General features: G+C 46.8%; 1 protein-coding gene across 2 annotated transcripts in view; it reads left to right on the top strand.

Moving 5' to 3' along the window:
* The window catches only part of KIF26B (kinesin family member 26B), a 517,705-nt gene that overhangs the window by 472,564 nt on the left and 24,151 nt on the right, over window positions 1-20,990 (top strand). For both annotated transcript variants that reach the window (XM_027976327.2, XM_060396383.1), the window contains 2 exons: window positions 14,567-14,729; window positions 15,682-19,090. In XM_027976327.2, coding sequence (XP_027832128.1) covers window positions 14,567-14,729; window positions 15,682-19,090 — 3,572 coding nt within the window. The remainder of the gene's footprint in view (window positions 1-14,566; window positions 14,730-15,681; window positions 19,091-20,990) is intronic.

Genomic DNA, 20,990 nt, shown 5'->3' with positions numbered 1-20,990 from the left:
ACAAAGGAAGAGATGCAGAGGGCAGAGTGTGGGGAGAGAGAGGTTCCAAACATGAAGCCTCCATTGTCTCCCCCTGTGGAGACAGAATGTGTTACCCTCCCAGTTGTCAATGTGTGACAATATGCACTGAGTTTTGGTATGCAGTTTTTCCCGGGGCTTCATTGCAAAGACATAATGGATTAATTTCCAGCCTGGCTGAATTTGGTCTCTAAGTTGACTGATACCATGTGACCCAAGGCCCCTGAAGTAAATCACATGATTGATCTTCCAGGCATGGCCAGCTCCCACTTTAAGACTATTGGGTGTGGCCCTATGATCTGGTGTGACCAGTCCCCACTCTCCACAGAGATAGCCCCAGCAGATATAATACAGATTACTTCCCAGAAGCTGAGGTTAAAGCTAGATCTCTTTGGGCGAGGCCATATTCTTTATTGCATAGGAATCAAGACAAGTCTGAGTGAAGAGGAAGTACTAAATTATGCGGTAAGTAGAGGAGGGCTTAGTATGAGCTTGGATGACCAACAAAATACTTGAGGAGCAGTAGAAGGAACATGGACTACTCCCAAGCAAGAGAACATTTAAGGACATGATAAGTGTCTTTTAAAATGTGAAGGGCTAGTGTGCACAAAAAGATGATTCTTACCCTGGGTGCCCCTTGGAAATAGAGTTGAATGTCTGTGGGTTAGAAATATAAAAAAGATATAAGTTCAGTATAAGAGAGAACTTTCTAATAATTGAGGCTATTTAAAAATATTACCCAGGCTGCCTTGAAGTTTTCAGTCATTAAAAATATTCTGGCAGTAAGCAGGTCACCTATAATAGTGGCAGTCCTCTTATTAAGAAATAAAATGACCTTTAAGAATCTTTTCAGCTCTAATACTCTATGGTTCTAAAATTATTTTTCTATTTTTTCCTTTTATTCTCAATTAAGAATTTTTATTGAAGTGTAAGTTACATAGCACTATATTAGTTGCAGGTATCAGTCAGTTCAGTCGCTCAGTTGTGTCCAACTCTGCGACTCCATGGACTGCAGCACAACAGGCTTCCCTGTCCACCACCAACTCCCAGGGCTTACTCAAACTCATGTCCATCGAGTCAGTGTGCCATCCAATCATCTTATCCTCTGTTGTCCCCTTCTTCTCCTGCTTTCAGTCTTTCCCAGCATCAGGGTATTTTCCAATGAGTCAGTTCTTCGTATCAAGTGGCCAGAACACTGGAGCTTCAGCATCAGCCCTTCCAATAAATATTCAGGACTGATTTCCTTTAGGATTGACTGGTTTGATCTCCTTGCAGTCCAAGGGACTCTCAAGAGTCTTCTCCAACACCACAGTTCAAATGCATCAATTCTTCGGCACTCAACCTTCTTTATGGTCCAACTCTCACATCCATACATAACTACTATAAAAACCATAACTTTGACTAGACCAACTTTTGTTGGCAAAATAATGTCTCTGCTTTTTAATATGCTGTCTAGGTTGGTCACAGCTTTTCTTACAAGGAGCAAGCGTCTTTTAGTTTCATGGCTGCAGTCACCATCTGCAGTGATATTGGAGCCCAAGAAAATAGTCTGTCACTGTTTCCATTGTTTCCCCATCTATTTGCTGTGAAGTGGCATGATCTTCATTTTTTGAATGCTAAGTTTAAAGTCAGCTTTTTCATTATTCTCTCTCATTTTCATTAGGAGGCTCCTTAGTTCCTCTTTGCTTTCTGCCTTATGGGTACTGTCATCTGCATATCTGAGGTTATTGATATTTCTTCCCGCAATCTTGATTCCAGCTTGTGCCTCATCCAATCCAGCATTTTGCATGATGTGCTCTGCATATAAGTTAAATAAGCAAGGTGACAATACAACAGGTATACAACACGATGATTCAATATTTGTATATAATTCAAAATGATCACCATAATAAGTCCAGTTAATGTCCACCATCATAAGTTACAAAATATTTTTTTCTTGTGATAAGAACTTTTAATATCTTCTCTCTGGTTGTTGTTTAGTCACTAAGTCATGTCTGACTCTTCTGAGACTCCATGGACTGTAGCCTGCCAGGCTTCTCTGTTCCTGGGATTTCCCAGGCAAGAATACTGGCATGGGTTGCCATTTCCTTCTCCAGGGGATCTTCCCAACTCAGGGATCGAACCCAGGTCTCCTGCATTGCAGGTGGATTCTTTACTTCTGAGCCACCAGGGAAGCCTCAATCTACTGTCTTAGCAAGTTTCAAATATGCAATGCAGTATTATTACTAGTTATAGTCACCATGCTGTATATTACATCCACAAAGCTTACTTATTTTATAACTGGAAGTTTGTATCTGTTTTTCAACCTTGTATCCTAGAATTAGTGAGTTTTCTAAATTGTGTTCTTATTACATGAATTACCTTTAAAATGTCTTATGCCATACCTGAGTGCTACAGTCTTGAAATGAATGTATGTTTTCCTGAGCAGAACTTAGATTTAGAATATCTAGAGTAATTCAGATTCTACTAACTGAGTGATCAATGACTAGACCAGGATGGAAGTTTTTTTCTTGTTCTAGATAAGAAGGAATGAATTGTTAAGCAAAAGAATAAAGTAAGAAAGTTTTCATGAAACACATTTAATTTATATGTGAACCTATATTTTATAGCCACTTCAGAAATTGCAAATATATCTCATTAAGTGAGATTGAAGCAGATAAGTTAGGATTTTAACTTGAAACCTTCTGTTAACTCTAAATTCAAGTTACATTATAGACTTCTTTTGAAAGATTCTGAGCCTGTTCCCTGTTTACAGCTGGTCTTTGTCATGAAGTGGGCTGAATTAATGTGAATTTTATCTTAGTCAGATAAACAGAACACTGATATCCAGGATCAAATGGATTCATGCAGCCCAAATTCCTTAGATTTCATCTTCCTGTGTGTATAAGGGTAGAAGACTAAAGTCATAACTCCAATTTCCTTGACCTTAATCCATACCTACAATGTAAACCCTCCAGTGTATATAAACTGCCTTTCTACCCAGATCATTTTTGATGTACCTCAGGGAGCTCTCATGAATGCTTGTCATGTAGCCCTGCTGGGGACAACTACTGCTTCACCTGGAATAGCCCTGTTTGGGCATGATCACTGCTCTCCTGCCTCTCACTGGGCACAGTCACCAAAGCTGTTGAGCCACCATAGTGCCAGCCCTGGCTAACCAGGATGGCAATGGGAAGAACACATCTCTCCCTGCATCACAGACATCCCCAAATGGTGCTGTTTGTGCTAAGAGTTCTATGTTGATGTTGTCTTTGCTCTTGTTCAATCACTAAGTTGTGTCTGACTCTTTGCAACCTCATGAACTGCAGCATACCAGGCTTCCCTGTCCTTCACTATCTCCCAGAGTTTGCTCAGACTCATGGCCATTGAGTCAGTGGTTCCATCCAACCATCTCATCCTCTGTCTGCCCCTTATCCTCCTTCCCTCAGTCTTTCCCAGCATCAGGTTCTTTTCCAGTGAGTCAGCTATTTGCATCAGGTGGTCAAAGTATTGGAGCTTCAGCTTCAGCATCAGTCCTTCTAGTGAATATTCAGGGTTGATTTTCTTTAGGATTGACTGGTTTGATCTCCTTGCTGTCCAAGGGACTCTCAAAAGTCTTCTCCAGCAATTCAGTTTGAAAGTATCATAAAATTAGTGCAGAAATAAATGCAAAAGAAACAAAGGAGACCATAGCCAAAATCAACAAAGCTAAAAGCTGGTTCTTTGAGAAGATAAACAAAATAAACAGACCATTAGCCAGACTCATCAAGAAAAAAAGGGAGAAGAATCAAATCAACAAAATTAGAAATGAAAATGGAGAGATTACAACAGACAACAAAGAAATACAAAGCATTATAAGAGAGTACTATCAGCAACTATATGCCAATAAAATGGACAATGTGGAAGAAATGGACAAATTCTTAGAAAAGTACAACTTTCCAATACTGAACCAGGAAGAAATTGAAAATCTTAACAGACCCATCACAAGCACAGAAATGGAAACTGTAATCAATAATCTTCCAACAAACAAAAGCCCAGGACCAGATGGCTTCACAGCTGAATTCTACCAAAAATTTAGAGAAGCACTAACACCTATCCTACTCAAACTCTTCCAGAAAATTGCAGAGGAAGGTAAACTTCCAAACTCATTCTATGAGGCCACCATCACCCTAATACCAAAACATGACAGAGATGCCACAAAAAAAGAAAACTACAGGCTAATATCACTAATGAACATAGATGCAAAAATCCTTAACAAAATTCTAGCGAACGGAATCCAACAACATATTAAAAAATCATACATCATGACCAAGTGGGCTTTACCCCAGGAATGCAAGGATTCTTCAATATTCACAAATCAATCAATGTGATATACCACATTAACAAATTGAAAGATAAAAACCATATGATTATCTCAATAGATGCAGAGAAAGCCTTTGACAAAATTCAATATCCATTTATGATAAAAAGCCTCCAGAAAGCAGGCATAGAAAGAACTTACCTCAACATAATAAAAACTATATATGATAAACCCACAGCAAACATTATCCTCAATGGTGAAAAATTGAAAGCATTTCCCCTAAAGTCAGGAACAAGACAAGGATGCCCACTCTCACCACTACTATTCAAAAAAGTTTTGGAAGTTTTAGTCACAGCACTCAGAAGAAAAATAAATAAAAGGAATCCAGATTGGGAAAGAAGAAGTAAAACTCTCACTGTTTGCAGATGACATGATCGTCTACATAAAGGAGAGGATCTGCAACCCTAAAGACTCCACCAGAAAATTACCAGAGCTAATCAATGAATATAGAAAAGTTGCAGGATATAAAATTAACACACAGAAATCCCCTGCATTCCTATACACTAACAATGAGAAAACAGAAAGAGAAGGAAACAAATCCATTCACCATTGCAATGAGAAGAATACAATACTTAGGAATAAATCTACCTAAAGAAACAAAAGACCTATATATATAAAACTATAAAACACTGATGAAAGAAATCAAGGATGACAGAAATAGATGGAGAAATATACCATGTTCATGGATCAGAAGAATCAATATAGTGAAAATGAGTATACCACCCAAATTCCCATATAGATTCAATGCAATCTCTATCAAGCTACCAATGGTATTTTTCAGAGAACTAGAACAAATAATTTCACAGTCTGTATGGAAATACAAGAAACTTTGAATAGCCAAAGCACTCTTAAGAAAGAAGAATGGAACTGGAGGAATCAACCTGCCTGACTTCAGGCTCTACTACAAAGCCACAGTCATCAAGACAGTATGGTACTGGCACAAAGACAGAAACATAGATCAATGGAACAAAATAGAAAGCCCAGAGATAAATCCACACACATATGGACACCTTATCTTTGACAAAGGAGGCAAGAATATACAATGGAGAAAAGACCATCTCTTTAACAAGTAGTGCTGGAAAAACTAGTCAAACACTTGTAAAAGAATGAAACTAGAACACTTTCTAACACCGCACACAAAAATAAACCCAAAATGGATTAAAGATCTAAATGTAAGACCAGAAACTGTAAAACCCCTAGAGGAAAACATAGGCCAAACACTCTCTGATGTAAATCATAGCAGGATCCTCTATGACCCACCTCCCAGAGTAGTGGAAGTAAAAGCAAAAATAAATAGGACCTAATTAAACTTAAAAGCTTTTGCACAACAAAGGAAACTGTAAGCAAGGTGAAAAGACAGCCTTCAGAATAGGAAAAAATAATAGCAAATGAAGCAACTGACAAAGAATTAATCTCAAAAATATACAAGCAACTCCTGCAGCTCAATTCCAGAAAAATAAGCGACCTAATAAAAAAATGGGCCAAAGAACTAAACAGACATTTCTCTGAAGAAGACATGCAGATGGCTAACAAACACATGAAAAGATGCACAACATCACTCATTATCAGAGAAATGCAAATCAAAACCACAATGAGGTACCATCTCACGCCAGTCAGAATGGCTGCTATCAAGAAGTCTACAAACAATAAATGCTGGAGAGAGTGTCGAGAAAAGGAACCCTCTTACACTGTTGGTGGGAATGCAAACCAGTACAGCCACTATGGAGAACAGTGTGGAGATTCCTTAAAAAACTGGAAATAGAACTGCCATACAACCCAGCAATCCCACTGCTGGGCGTACACACTGAGGAAACCAGAATTGAAAGAGACACGTGTAGCCTAATGTTTATTGCAACACTGTGTACAATAGCCAGGACATGGAAGCAACCTAGATATCCATCGGCAGACAAATGGACAAGAAAGCTGTGGTACATATACCCAATGGAATATTACTCAGCCATTAAAAAGAATGCCTTTGAATCAGTTCTAATGAGGTAGATGAAAGTGGAGCCTATTATACAGAGTGAAGTAAGTCAGAAAGAAAAACACCAATACAGTATATTAATGCATATATATGGAATTTAGAAAGATGGTAATAATGACACTTTATGTGAGACAGCAAAAGAGACACAGATGTAAAGAAGACTTTTGGACTCTGTGGGAGAAGGCAAGGGCGGGATGATTTGAGAGAATAGCATTGAAACATATATACCATCATATGTGAAATAGATCGCCAGTCCAGGTTCGATGCATGAGGCAGGGTGCTCAGGGCTGGTGCACTGGGATGACCGTGAGGGATGGGATGGGGAGAGAAGTGGGAGGGAGGGTCAGGATGGGGAACACATGTACAACACATGGCTGATTCATGTGAATGTATGGCAAAACCCACCACAATTTTGTAAAGTAATTAGCCTCCAAATAAAGTAAATTAAAGAAAATATCACTTCTTCAGTGCTCAGCCTTCTTTATGGTCCAACTCTCACACTGGTACTTGACTACTGGAAAAACTATAGCTTTGACTAGGTGGGCCTTTGTCGGCAAAGTGCTGTCTCTGCTTTTTAATATGCTGTCTAGGGTTGTCATAGCTTTTCTTCCAAGGAGCAAGCAGCTTTTAATTTCATGGCTGTCACCGTACATACATGCATAATATGCAGTCACCACACACAGTGATTTTGGAGCTCAAGAAAATAAAATCTGGTACTGATCTATAGTATTTAATATAGAATTCTATAGTATTTAATAAAGAGCTCTCTGAGAGATCAGTTAGGCTAACTGTGACCACTCTTAGCACCTCCACCAACAGATGGTTTCAGGTTAGGTAAGGCATGAACTCATACCAGGCAGCATATTGGTTGGATCACAAAGGCTGGTCCTTCAGTTGGCAGTGGGTGGTTCTCCACATGGTCCTCTTCTAAGCTCTCCTCTGATGAGCGGTCTCACCATCTCGCACACTGCTGCATGCCAGTGCTGGCAGAAGCACCTCAAACACACATGCCGGATGCAGGCAGCTATTCTAGCCAATGGTTTATTCTGAAAGCCAAAGTCACCCTCATTGGAAGACCTGAGAACCATGTTTCTCTATCAAGGTTGCCAGGATTATGCACTCTTGTTCTTAGCATCCCACAGCACAGACCTGCTCACACCGTTTGCAGTACAAATGGAGTAATATCTGAAACTGAGTCAAAAGCCCTTTAACTTCATGAACTCCTTTTGGGTATGCCAGTTGGATAGCTTGGCCTGTACCAAGCTTTGGGCTGTTCTGTAGTACCAGAAACTGGAAAATTCGTGCCCTAAAGTGTTGGCATCCTTGAGGGGAACATTGCTGAGAAATGGCCATTCCTGCAGAGCAGACAGCTTCCCAGGCAAAAAGGCATGTGAAGTCTTCTCCCAAACATGTAAATGTCTGTGAAGCAACCCTGAACAGGGGACCACCCATCCCTTACAGGGAAATAAACTTAAGTGAAGTGGTTTTTCCCTTGTGGACATATGTGTTTCAGCATCACAGCCCAGTAGTCTCACAAGTAAAGACAAGCAGAGGCATGAGAGTTGTCCTCACCTGGGGGCCTGGTGACTCAGTCTACCCTCTGCACAATGAACACTCTTTCTGGTGAGAGAGAAAGAACCACTCAGATGTGGACCACCTGGGCCAGGAGCACTGGGTTATAGGTCCTGGTGTCTTGGGACCCTTGTCCTCAATACTTGAGCTGGTCTCGGGGGGACACTGGTAACTCTTCAGACAATAGTAGAAAAGGATGTTCACAGACCAATAGGATGTGAATGGGAAGGAGGCAGGGTCAGCGGAAGAGAGGCTATAGCGGAGCCAGAAACTAGGCCAAGTTCATGACTTTAGCCTATCTCTGGTCCTTCTTTTCCTTTCTGTTCTTTCTTCTTCCCTGGTGGTCAGTGGGTAGCTGCAGGGGCCTGGTGTTTGGGGTCTAAGGCTGGGAGATTAGAATCTTGGAGCTGGATCCATCCTTGGGATCTCTTGCCCTCATCTCAAGCTCTGTTTGGGGCTCTGCAATACATTCTGGCAGTTTACAGGTAAAATGGGTAGAAAGTGGGAGTTCAGAGTTCATATCCTTAACAACATGAGGGATACCGGAATTTTCCTGGCATATAAACACTGGTTGTTATCTTGATCTGACATCTATAAGAATTCTGTGTGTATGGTTTCCGTTCTTCAATGCCAATGATGTATTGCTTAAAAATAAACAAGCACTGTCTCCTTTTTCTAAAAAAGAGCATGCCTGTGTGTATGTCTGGGAGGTCACGTGTGTGTATGTGTTTGTGATTTTTATGTCTGCTGCCCACAGGAATCTTTCTCTTGCACATTGTTCTGGAGATTAATTTTCGAGATTAACTAAGTTCCTTTCCTTTCATTTCATTAGGAATTAATATAAGTCACTTTGCTTTTTTCTGTGCCCTCATTGTGTTTGCATTAAAGGAGGCATATTTTTTAAAAACAGATTCATGTCTGTAAGTGGACATTTATGGTGCTCTCCCACAAGAATCAGGCCTTGAAGAAGGGCTGGCCCATCCAGGGTGCTGTATTTGAGTTGCTCAACTTGGTGATTTAGAGCTCACTACTCTTTAAAAGAACATGGTCAGTAGATGCCTTTCTTCCCATGTCCAGAGTTCTTCACCTCCTTTATGGGGAAGAAATATATTTAACAGCTGTCATGAAAGGAACATCTATTTTCTTATGAAATTACCTGGCCAACATTGTAAATGTGTGACTCTGGAGGTTCTGTACCAACTTACCAGTTGGGACAGTTTCCCAATTCTCAGGGTCAGTGAACAATGATCTTGAGATTCCAGATTGTCCTTTCAGAAAGGAATTAAGAGTTCTGTTGGGTTTAGGGGGAACCTCAAGCAAATATATCCCTGGATGCCGGGCCACGTAGGAGAATCTCAGCCAAGGAGAGAACTGTGCTATACCCATTGAAGTCCGGGTGTTCCCAGCTATCAGGGAGTTATAGTGATGGTGGGGACACTCCCAGTCTTGAGGGTCTTTCTCTATCATGTGCTGTTTTAGATTTGCTCTTCTGTCATTGGCTTTAATGGATGGTATGATAATGAGTTGGTTTTTAAAATTTTATTTATTTTTGGCTATGCTGGGTCTTCATTGCTGCTCTCAGGCTTTCTCTAGTTGTGGGGATTACACAGGCTTCTAATTTCAGTGACTTCTCTTATGTGGAGCATAAACTCTAGGCTCCTGGGCTTCAGTAGCTACAGCATGCAGCCTCAGTAATTAGGGAGCACAGGCTTAGTTGCTCTGTAGCAAGTGGAATCTTCCCAGACCAGGGATCGAACCTATGTCCCCTGCATTGGCAGGTGGATCCTTAACCACTGGACCACCAGCAAAGTCAAATAACATGTGTTTACACATGTGTCTCCCTCACTGGGTGGTAGGCTCTAGGGCCTCTGCTCTGCACACCCTCAGAGTCTTCAGGATGGCTTCCTGAGGGTCCACATTCATCAAAATGTTATTTGAGTGAGCCACTGTAGACATTCACAACTTAATGAGTTGGAGGGTGAGCAGCTTCATAGGCCCTTGAGAAGGATAGCCTCTGCTTCCGTATCACATAGGAAGTGAACGGGGCAGTCGCTGATGACTGTGTCCTGGTGCTTGAGTGATTTCTAAAACCAGCCCTTGTTCCTCTGCCTGTTTCCATGCTGCTGATTTTATAAGCTCTCCCTTCAGGAAACATCTGAAAGAAAGATAGATGAACTGACAGAAAGACAACACGGACAACTGTCAAGTCAGAAAGAGATTGTTGAATAGGAAGGAAATGGCAGCCCACTCCTGTATTCTTGCCTGGAGAATCCCATCTACAGAAGAGCCTGACGGGCTATAGTCCATAGGGTCACAAAGAGTTGGACATGACTGAAGCGACGGAGCACGTACACAAGGAAATTAAGACATACCTCTGTGTTCTTGTTGATAACTTTTTGGCGCTCTGTCTAAAATGAAACCACCCTTTGTCAATACTTTAGAGCACGGGTCAGTGGACTTTTTCTGTAAAAGACCAGATAGCAAATATATGGATTCTGTCATGACTATTCACCTCTGCTGTTGTCGTGTGAAAACAGCCAGAGACAATCTGTTAACAAATTGGTGTGGCCATGTCTCAATAAAACTTTATTTACAGAAATAGGCAGGGGCTTGGATTGGGCTGGCGGGCCTCAGTTTGTCAGCTCGTGTCCTAGAGTACTACGTGCTCTGTCATGTTCTTATAAAATTAATGAAAATTTACTCATTATGCTATTTTTTTTTTTTACTGTTCTCTTGCTATGGCTAATAAAAGGTTGACTTATTTTGAAAAGCAAGACATTTTTCAAAAAATTGTTTTAAAAAATATGTGCAGTGGGGTGGGAGGGAAGTGGAATATGTGTGCATAGAACATGCCTGTCTGAAAGAAGAGCAGCATGGTCCTTCCCAGACCCCAGTCAAGCCTACTCTGTCACCTGTCCCTTCCCATCCCGCCGAACCTGTCCTTCTCGCACGGGTCCCCAAGGCTGAGTTCTCACCCACCCTGGCCCTGGGGCTCGGCGGCCAGCAGTTCTGCACCTGTGCTGTCCTGTTCCTCTTGCCTTGGCGTCTATGCAGAGGTACAGACTGAGTTTGAACTGATCACTGCCCTAGAAACTTTCCACTCTTTTTATTTTCCTGCCAAAGACAGTGAGTTAAACCTACAGTTTGTCCCTTCTTTCACCTTCTCTCCCCGACTTAATTGTCTTCGTTCCAAGTTAAAGGATCATGATGAGGTAGAAAAAAATGAAAACTTTATAGACACCATCTTTCACTCCCATCAGGTATGTTTTAGAGTCTAGAGAGGCCCATGTGAAACAATCTTGCTGGCAGTTTTACTGGCTTTCCAAAGGAGAGCTAAAATGCTCGTTGCCAAGCAACACACAGGCCCTGGCTTCCTCCAACAATGTGGACTTAAAAATAAAAATTGTCCTATGATTGACTTATGAATGGGGGAATCATGTGGAAACACACAGGGCAAACAGTTAGATACAACAATGCTCCATCTGTTTATTTTGTCTTTGGTATCTTTTCCTGGGGCCTTTACAGGGCCATGTGGATAAATAACTGGGGTGTGCCTTCAGCAGAGCAACTGATGAACAAGACTCATCCGTAAGAACTTCATAGTACAGTTGATCCTCAGAATCATTTACAGATTCTATGTTGTGAATTATGTTCAAAATCCACAGTTTTATTGTAATTTGCAGACATGCTTAGTAATAAAAAGTTTGAGCCACCCAATGCACATGTTCCCAGCTGAAACTGGACAAGCCAACAGCTTTGTCTTCTTGTTTCACCTCTCATCATGTAAACAAGGGTCTTTTTTGCAGTCTATTTAGTGACACTTTTTTGTCTTTCTGTGCTTTTTGTTGGTGATTTCACTGTGTAAAGTAGCCCCCAGGTATAGTACTGCAGTTGTCTAGTGCAAGAAGGCTGTGATTTACAGAAAAAATACATGTGTGAGAGAAGCTTCATTCAGGCGTGATATAGTTCTGTTGGTGTGAGTTCAGTGTTAATGAATCAACAATATGTTACATCCAGGAAGAGGAAATTCACTGATGTATATGCATCAGAGTTCTGGAAAGTACTTAAGTAACATCGAAGTGCATAATGATACTGTGGAAACGGGCTGTATTGGTGGATTCATAATATGCCCAGTGTTTTTTTTTTTTTTTCTTTTAAAGCATAGTGGAAAATATTGTAAGGCTGAAAGCCAAAGAAATTTATGGTCATGTTACCCAGAGTCAGGGAAATGTTAAATCCTTCTCAGCTAGTGTTTTATTATATAGAAGGTACATATAATTCATTATCTATAAGAAATGGAAATTAGGATGTCTTTAAATAGATATGCACATAAAACAAGGTTATGTGTTGATCAATTGATGAAATATTGTGACCCAGGGGTCCCAGGAACATAAACCCACATATTTCCCCTAGGGGCATGGCTCAGCATTCACTAGCTCAGTGTTCCTGGAGATGTAATAAAAATAACTGTCATGACTAATAAGAATTAACCATATATGATCACAACTTAACTCTGATGGGATGTATCACCCACTTCCAGTATGGAAGACAAAGGCTTAGACTTGTCCATGTACAATGTCTGTACTGAGAATGTGTGCCCGGAGTGAGACTTGACTTCCCCATCTGGTTGTCAACTCTGGAGGTTTCCATGATGTTCCTGATAGACATTTTGAAGGAAGATAAATGTTCAGAGCTAGGACCTAGGGCTGGAGGGCTCCTCCTCAATACCCACTTACTTTCCTGTCCAAGTCAGTTCAAGCTGCTATAACAGAATCCCATAGACTGAGGAACTTCAGTGAATTCCTCACAGTTCTAAAGGCTGGAAATCTGAGATCAAGGTGTTGGAAGATTTGTGCCTGGTGGGGCCCTGCCTCCTGGCTCATAGGTAGCTATCTTCTCACCGTTCCCTCACATGGCAGAAGGGACAAGGAAGCTCTCTAGGGTCTTTTGTATAAGGGTACAAATTTCACTCATGTGGGCTCCACCCTCATGACTTAATCACCTCCCAAAGGTTCAACCTTCAGATACTATCACATGGGACGTTAAGTTGCAACACATGAATTTGGGGGAGATGTAAACAGTCAGTCCATAGCATTGTCGTTCCACCACTTTTATCACTGAGTGTTTTCCTTGAAGGGAAACTATGATATATTTTAAATTGCACTGGCACTGAGCCATAGTGAGCCCAGTATCTCTGAACTGACACCTTAATTGGTCCCAGATGGAAAGGGAAAACTATTGCTCTTACACGTCTTTTCTCCCCGAAGGTCCGATGCAGGTCACATGTGAAGTGGTTTTCTGTCTCTGAGGTCTAATCTCTGCTGACAGGGGCCTGCATGTCAAACTGGGTCTCCTGAGCTGGACAGTCTCTCTCCAGAGAGCTGACTGGGGTGCGGGGGTGCTGAGGAAGGAGCCAATGGCTGACTGCTGAAAGTAGTGAAAGTGTTAGTTACTCAGTCATGTCTGACTCTCTGTGACTCCGTGGACTGTAGCATGTCAGGCTCCTCTGTCCATGGAACTCTCCAGGCAAGAATACTGGAGTGGGTAGCCAATCTCTTCTCCAGGGAATCTTCCTGACCCAGGGATCAAACCTGAGTCTCCTGCACTGCAGGCAGATTCTTTACCATCTGAGCCACGAGGGAGGCCCTGACAACCTGATTAAAACCTGAGGACAAACCCCTCTCCTCTGGCAAAACAAACTCAACACAAGGCATGGGAAGCAAAGAGGCTCCGTCAGACTTCTGGATCAGGGACGGCTCCAGAGACAAAATGGCATTTGGCAGCAGTTAAGAGGCAAGAGTTGATGATGACGTAAGCAGAAGCCTCTTAAAAGCAAGGCAGGAAGAATGTCAAGACTAGTTCAGGAATGAAAAAAAAACATGAGTCGTTCCTTCATATCACTTTTTAAAGAGCCTAGAAATACCATCTGTAAACTCCTGGGCCTCATTACTCAGGACACTGGCCCCACACAGCATCTGCAAAATCCCTAGAGGAGTCCCTTCTAGAAAGTTCTGCCTTCTGTTGCTGATTAAGTGCTTGGGTCTATGTCTGTGTGCCCCCGGTTTTAACCAGGAATATGAATACCTTTTCCTTTGTCACTACCCTGTGCAAATATATGTTAAGAGACAATGGCAATAAAGTGGGTGCAACTCCTTGGCAAAAGAAACCTTGCCCTGTATTATAAACACATAGCTCTTCAGTACAAGTTCATAGCTGGGAAAGTGCTTTTTTTTTATGGCAGGGATTGCCTGGTGTGGAAATTTGCAGAGAAAGGCCTGATGTGCAGACAGCATGCCCAATCACGGGTCACAGAGTTGCTCTCTCCCCATCCCTGCCTCTCATTTCTATTCCCAGGCCTCATTTCGGGCAGTGTCATATGCACAGACACACAGGAATATCCCATCACAGCCAGGACAGTGGTGCCAAGGGAGGTGTTCTGCATGCTTTCCATCCTTGGGGTTAGAAGCACTGGCTCAGCTGCCAACTACAAATTGCTTCATGTAGAAGATGATGTTAATTAGTATGCATTAAAAAAAAAGAGGGGGATAAAAAACCACTGCCCACAGCAAGCCATGTAGGGGCCCGAAGTCCTACCCTGACAGCCAGAGTGAGGCATGGCCCACTAATGCAACCTTAATTCACTTTGTTGGCAGAGAAAGCAAGCTCACCATGCTGCTGCGGGAGTCCCTGGGGAACGTGAACTGCCGCACCACCATGATCGCTCATATCTCTGCCGCCGCTGGGAACTACGCCGAAACCCTGTCCACCATCCAGATCGCCTCGCGAGTCTTAAGGATGAAGAAAAAGAAAACGAAGGTAAGGGGTTTGCTGGGGGTGCGGAGGAGGAAACAGCTTTCGGAGACCTGCCCTGGAACTGAGTCAGAAAGAGTGGAATCAATATTTCTAATCCCCCAGCACCAGGGGCCTGGTGAGCTTGGCTGCCGAAGGCCTGGCTCAGCGTCCACCTCGAGGTATACAGAAGTCCTGTCCCCCCCGACTACTGGTGATTTCCTCAGTCATCCAGCCTGGACTCCTAATGGGGAGTGCTTGGTTCACTTTAGAGAGTTTAAACGATTGCGACTTGGAGGTGAAACTTTTTAAGAGCGATGGGAAATATCCATAGTCTATATCTTGCCTATCTTGGTCCTTCAACTGATTGATCCCAAAGGGGACTGTTAGTTTACTCCTTGCTCAGATGACCCTACTTCCCGTGCATTCCCAGGAGGACTTTTTCCGGCCAAGGGGTGTTGTCCTGTTAATTCAGTGGTTGATTCTGGTTGATGAAACCACTGGGCTCATTTTCTCAGGCAGAGGCAAGGCCAGGACAATGGCAGTATGACAAGAATGCCTGAGAACATCATTATGATTGTGGTCAGTCTGGTCTGTGGACAGCTGGTGATTTGGGGGGGCTTTTCCCCCTCCTTTATATATATAGACACACATATATTTGGTCAAAAGCACATCTTTCCAACCAGTGTCCCCTGGCACAAACTGTCATACATGGCTTCGGGGTGCAAACTAGTGACCCCCTCAAGTCCTTAGGAGGTCATATGGGACCTGGGCCGGTCACCTCCTTTCATGAGCAGCCTCTGCTTCCCCAGTGTGCAGAGTAGTATGAGGGCATGACATGCAGAGCTGGGGCACCTGGCCTGGCACACCCGGGTAATGGCCCGGGGTCTGGATGGCCTGCGTGGAGCCAATGGCCTCCGCCAGTCACCTGGCCGGTTGCCCCATGACGCCACACTAACTGTTTCCCTCTCACTCACAGTACACATCGAGCTCCTCTGGGGGAGAGAGCTCCTGTGAGGAAGGCAGAATGCGCAGACCCACCCAGCTAAGACCCTTCCACGCCAGGGCCGCCGTTGAGTCAGACTTCCCCATCCCTCACCTGTCCAGCGACCCTGACTACTCCTCCAGCAGCGAGCAGTCCTGCGACACGGTCATCTATATTGGGCCAAACGGCACAGCCCTCTCTGACAAGGAGCTCACTGACAACGAGGGGCCCCCAGATTTTGTCCCTATCGTGCCAGCCCTGCAGAAGGCCAGGGGTGACAGCCGGTCCACGGAGGCCGGAGAGGCCGGTGCCAGCAAATCAGAAAGGGACTGCTTGAAGTGCAACACTTTCGCCGAGCTGCAGGAGAGGTTGGATTGCATCGATGGCAGCGAGGAGCCCAGTAAGTTTCCCTTTGAAGAGCTGCCAGCCCAGTATGGGGAAGAGCAGGCAAGCAAGAGTGTCCCGTTGAGCCAGGCAGCCGGGGCAAGCCCGCTCTGTGAGTCTGATAAGGAAGATGATGGCTCAGACGGCCAGCTGACAGACAGAGAAAGTGCGGAGCCCCCGGCCTCCAAGGTGCAGAGGAATCACTCCCCGGTCCCTGCCGCATTATTCACCAACAGCCCCACCCCTGCCTCACCCCGGAGCATCCCCGGCAGCAGCAGCCAGCACAGTTCTTCCCAGCTCGCGCAGAGCCCCAGCCTCCGGAGCAGCCGGGAAAGCCTGAACTCCTGCGGCTTTGTGGAAGGCAAGCCCAGGCCCATGGGCTCCCCCAGGCTGGGCATCGCCAGCCTGTCCAAGACCTCAGAGTACAAGCCGGCCAGCTCTCCTTCCCAGAGATGCAAAGTCTACACCCAGAAGGGGGTCCTGCCTTCTCCGGCCCCGCTGCCCACCTTGAGCAAGGACTCAGGCATGGTGTCTAGTGAGTCCCTGCTGCAGCCCGAGGTACGCACCCCACCGGTCGGAATGAGCCCCCAGGTTTTGAAGAAATCCATGTCTACTGGGAGCGAAGGGTTCCCAGAAACCCCTGTAGATGACGATCATCAGGCAGCAACTTCCCCAGATTCCAAGAAGGAGATTCTGAGCACCACAATGGTGACGGTACAGCAGCCTCTGGAGCTGAATGGTGAGGACGAGCTGGTGTTCACGCTGGTGGAGGAGCTGACCATCAGCGGGGTGCTAGACAGTGGCCGCCCCACCAGTATCATCAGCTTCAACAGCGACTGCTCGGTGCAGGCCTTGGCCTCAGGCTCCCGGCCTGTCAGCATCATCGGCAGCATCAGCGAGGACCTGGAGTGCTACTCAAATGTGGCTCCGGTGTCCGAGGTCAGCATCACTCAGTTCCTGCCCCTCCCAAAGCTGAACCTGGATGAGAAGGCCCGGGAGGTGGGGAGCAGACGTTCTTCCATCAGCTCCTGGCTGAGTGAGATGAGCACAGGCAGTGACGGCGAGCAGCCGTGCCACAGTTTCATAGCACAGGCGTGTTTTGGGCATGGGGAAGCAATGGCAGAGCCTCCGGCCTCAGAGTTCGTCGGCAGCATCCAGAACACTGCTGTGGTATGCCGGGAGAAGCCCAAGGCAGGACCCGACAACCTGCTCATCTTGTCTGAAATGGGGGAAGACTCCTTCAACAAGGCAGCCCCCATCAAAGGCTGCAAGATATCCACCCTGGGCAAGGCCATGGTTACCATCTCTAATACGGCCAGTCTGAGCAACTGCGAAGGGTACATCCCCATGAAGACAAACATTACAGTATACCCCTGCATTGCCATGAGCCCCCGCAACGTCCAGGAGCCTGAGGCGTCCCTGGCCACCGTCAGCTCAGTCCCCAAAGCAGCCCAGTCCCAGGAGAGCAAGGAAAGTGGTGCAAAGAAAGAGATGAAATTTGAGGACCCCTGGCTGAAACGAGAAGAGGAGGTGAAAAAAGAGAATGCTTATCCCAATGAAGAAGGGAGTAGGTTTGAGACAGCCACGGGACCCCCAAAGCCTGAAGCCAGAGCAGAACAGGACAAGAAGGCCAGCCCCAGTGACAGGCTGAGCAACAGTAGCGGTGAGGTGTCTGCCTCCCCAGGTGCCGACAGCTTCAAGAGAGTGGTGGATGGCTGTGAGATGGCCCTGCCCAGTGTGGCTGCCCAGAGCCCCGTGCATCTCAACAAAAGCCTGAAGTCCAGCAGCCTTCCCAGGGCTTTTCAGAAAGCCAGCAGGCAAGAGGAGCTAGACAGCCTCTTCTACCATTGCTCCTCGGAAACCAACGGCATTGGCTCGGCTTCCAGCACGCAGCCCTCCAAGGCCAACCTGGAGAGGAAGGTGGCATCCCCCAAGCACTGTGTCCTGGCTCGGCCCAAAGGGACTCCCCCGCTGCCCCCTGTCCGGAAGTCCAGCCTGGACCAGAAGAACCGGGCTAGCCCACAGCATAGCGCCTGCAGCAGCAGCTCCAGCAGCCCCTTGAACCAACCTGCACCCTTCTTGGCCAGCTTCCCCGACGAGCCCAGCGGCAAGACGAAGGATGCCAGCAGCAGCAGCAAGCTCTTCAGCGCTAAGCTGGAGCAGCTGGCCAGCCGGACCAACTCTCTGGGTAGGACCACAGTCAGCCACTACGAATGCCTCTCGCTGGAGAGGGCGGAGAGCCTGTCCTCCATGAGCTCCCGGCTGCACGCGAGCAAGGACAGCACAATGCCCCGCACGGGGAGGAGCCCGGGCCGCAGCGCTGGGGCCTCACCCACCAACCCAGGCCCCACGCAGTCGGCCGGGGCCTCGCCCAAGGCCAGCCAGTCCAAGATCTCCGCCGTGAGCAAGCTGCTCCTGGCCAGCCCGAAGGCCCGCAGCCTGTCCACATCCACCACCAAGACCCTGAGCTTCTCCACCAAGTCCCTGCCGCAGGCGGTGGGCCAGAGCTCCGGGCCGCCCCCCGGCGGGAAGCACATGTCCTGGTCCACCCAGTCGCTGAGCCGGAGCCGCGGCTCGGGCCTGGCGTCCAAGCTGCCGCTGCGGGCAGTGAACGGGCGCATCTCGGAGCTGCTGCAGGGCGGCGCGGGCGGGCGAGGGCCGCCCGGGCGCGCGGGGCCCGAGGCGGAGGAGCGCGCTGTACCCACCGACGAGCGCCCGCCGCCCGCCGCCCCGCTGCCCTCGCCCTACAGCAAGATCACACCGCCGCGCCGGCCCCACCGCTGCAGCAGCGGCCACGGCAGCGACAACAGCAGCGTGCTAAGCGGGGAGCTGCCGCCCGCCATGGGCAAGACGGCGCTCTTCTACCACAGTGGCGGCAGCAGTGGCTATGAGAGCATGATGCGCGACAGCGAGGCCACTGGCAGTGCTTCGTCCACCCAGGACTCCATGAGCGAGAACAGCAGCTCCGTGGGCGGGCGCTGCCGCAGCCTCAAAGCCCCAAAGAAGCGCGCCAACTCAGGTAGACGTGGGCACCTGGTGGGCACGGGGTGGGCCCTGGGATGCAGGGATGGGAGCCCAGGGACCCCTGTTCCTGCCACCTGTCACCTGCTGGGGACAGAGCCATCACTGACAAAACCGACCTTCTGTCAGGGCATCGCTCAGGCTTCAGGCTGTGATGCTCGTCAGTCTCAGCCCAGAGAGAAGGCAGGCCCCCAGGGCACCGCTCCTCACTCACCAGCCCTGGGTTGTCGGAGGGGGGGGGGGGGGGGGGGGGGGGGGGGGGGGCAGGGGACGGGAAGAGGCCTCTTCCTGCATGACATCTCCCCATTCTGGGCCCAGACACCTGGTTTCTCTGCTCAAGGACCAAGAATACTGCAGCTTAGAACCACTCAAGGGATCAGGTCATTGTAGCTACCCTTATGTGGAGAAGGAAATGGCAACCCACTCTAGTATTCTTACCTAGGGAATCCTGTGGACAGAGGAGCTTGGTGGGCTGCTGTCCGTAGGGTCGCACAGAGTCGCACACAACTGAAGCGACTTAGCATGCATGCATGCATTGGAGAAGGAATGGCAGCCCACTCCAGTGTTCGTGCCTGGAGAATCCCAGGGACAGAGGAGCCTGGTGGGCTGCCATCTATGGGGTCGCACAGAGTCGGACACGACTGAAGTGACTTAGCAGCAGCAGCAGCAGCTACCCTTATGACCCAGTGGCCCCCAGAGCCTAGCAGCCGTTCTCTGGGGTTGAATGAAGCCCACTGTCTCATGGAAGGTGCAGTGGGGGCAGCCCCTCCTCCACACCACTGCCCCCTCCACACACACTGGTGGAACAGTCAGGCTCCCACCACAGGCTTGAAATATCCAACATTCATACACACACACATACACACACACAGCACACCACCCCCTCACTATGGAACCAAAATGCATGCTTTTGGAGGAAGTCTTTGCTGTATCCAGGAATCTCCTATCAAAAGACAAATAAGTCCTCTGGAGGAACTGCCATGTATAAAGCCCACTGATTTGTCTCTTTGGAGTTTGGGGGAACATGTGACAGTAAGCTGTGATGGGCAAGGAGAAGAGGACCTAGGTCAGAGCTGATGACCCAGGTGGCCATAGGGTAGGTGAGGTGAAAGGTCAGTAAAAAGAGAAAGGGACAAAGAGAGAAGACAGAAGGAACCAAGGACAACTTTAGCTCCTTGAGAATTTTGCTGACTCATCTTTGCTCTTAAACCACCTTCAGAGAACTTGCCCCCACTCATCTTTAGCGCGGGACTCGTTTGTAATGAAGCCATCTCCTGCAGAGCCTCACATGCAGTTCTGCACCTTGGTCGATATGTGAGTGGCCTGTTGTCCAGCTCTCCTAGCCTGTCCTTAGCTACACTGTGGTTCTTCTGTAGAACCTGGAGTGCTCAGAAACCATTGCCCAGTGGAATATTGATGCCACCAGCACATTTGGAATTAAAAGATGAGATGAGACCCAAAGGAAATGTCTCCTTTTTCCTGCAGCTGCTCCAGCCAGCAACTGCTTCTCAGGTTTTTTTCTCTCAACCCCCAGGGTTGCTTTTTTCTCGTCTCACACTACAGACAGGTACAAACTCTGGAATATTTCAATTCAGATGTAAGGACTGTGGTCAGTGCACATGATAAACCATTTGTCTGCCTAAAAAAAAAAAAAAAATACTTCAAGGGACACCAGAGTCATGTTGTAATTCTAGATGTTATGAGGTATTAATAGACTGCCCCATCCACCCATCCCATTGCAGATCATGAAATGCCATGAGGATGTTAGCCTCCCTGCATGTTTGGGAGTCATTGTGACTGTCGGAGTCTCAACATTTTTATTTCCCAGGTGTTGTGTGCATCAGGCCTTGATTCACTTTGATGGTGCTCCACATCAGGCCCTTGGCCCTGAATCTCAC

This window comes from Ovis aries, chromosome 12, assembly GCF_016772045.2.
Source record: "Ovis aries strain OAR_USU_Benz2616 breed Rambouillet chromosome 12, ARS-UI_Ramb_v3.0, whole genome shotgun sequence".
NCBI classification, from domain to species: Eukaryota; Metazoa; Chordata; class Mammalia; order Artiodactyla; family Bovidae; genus Ovis; species Ovis aries.
The sequence above is the reverse complement of the archived record's forward strand: the minus strand, read 5'-3'. Positions and strand labels throughout refer to the sequence as shown.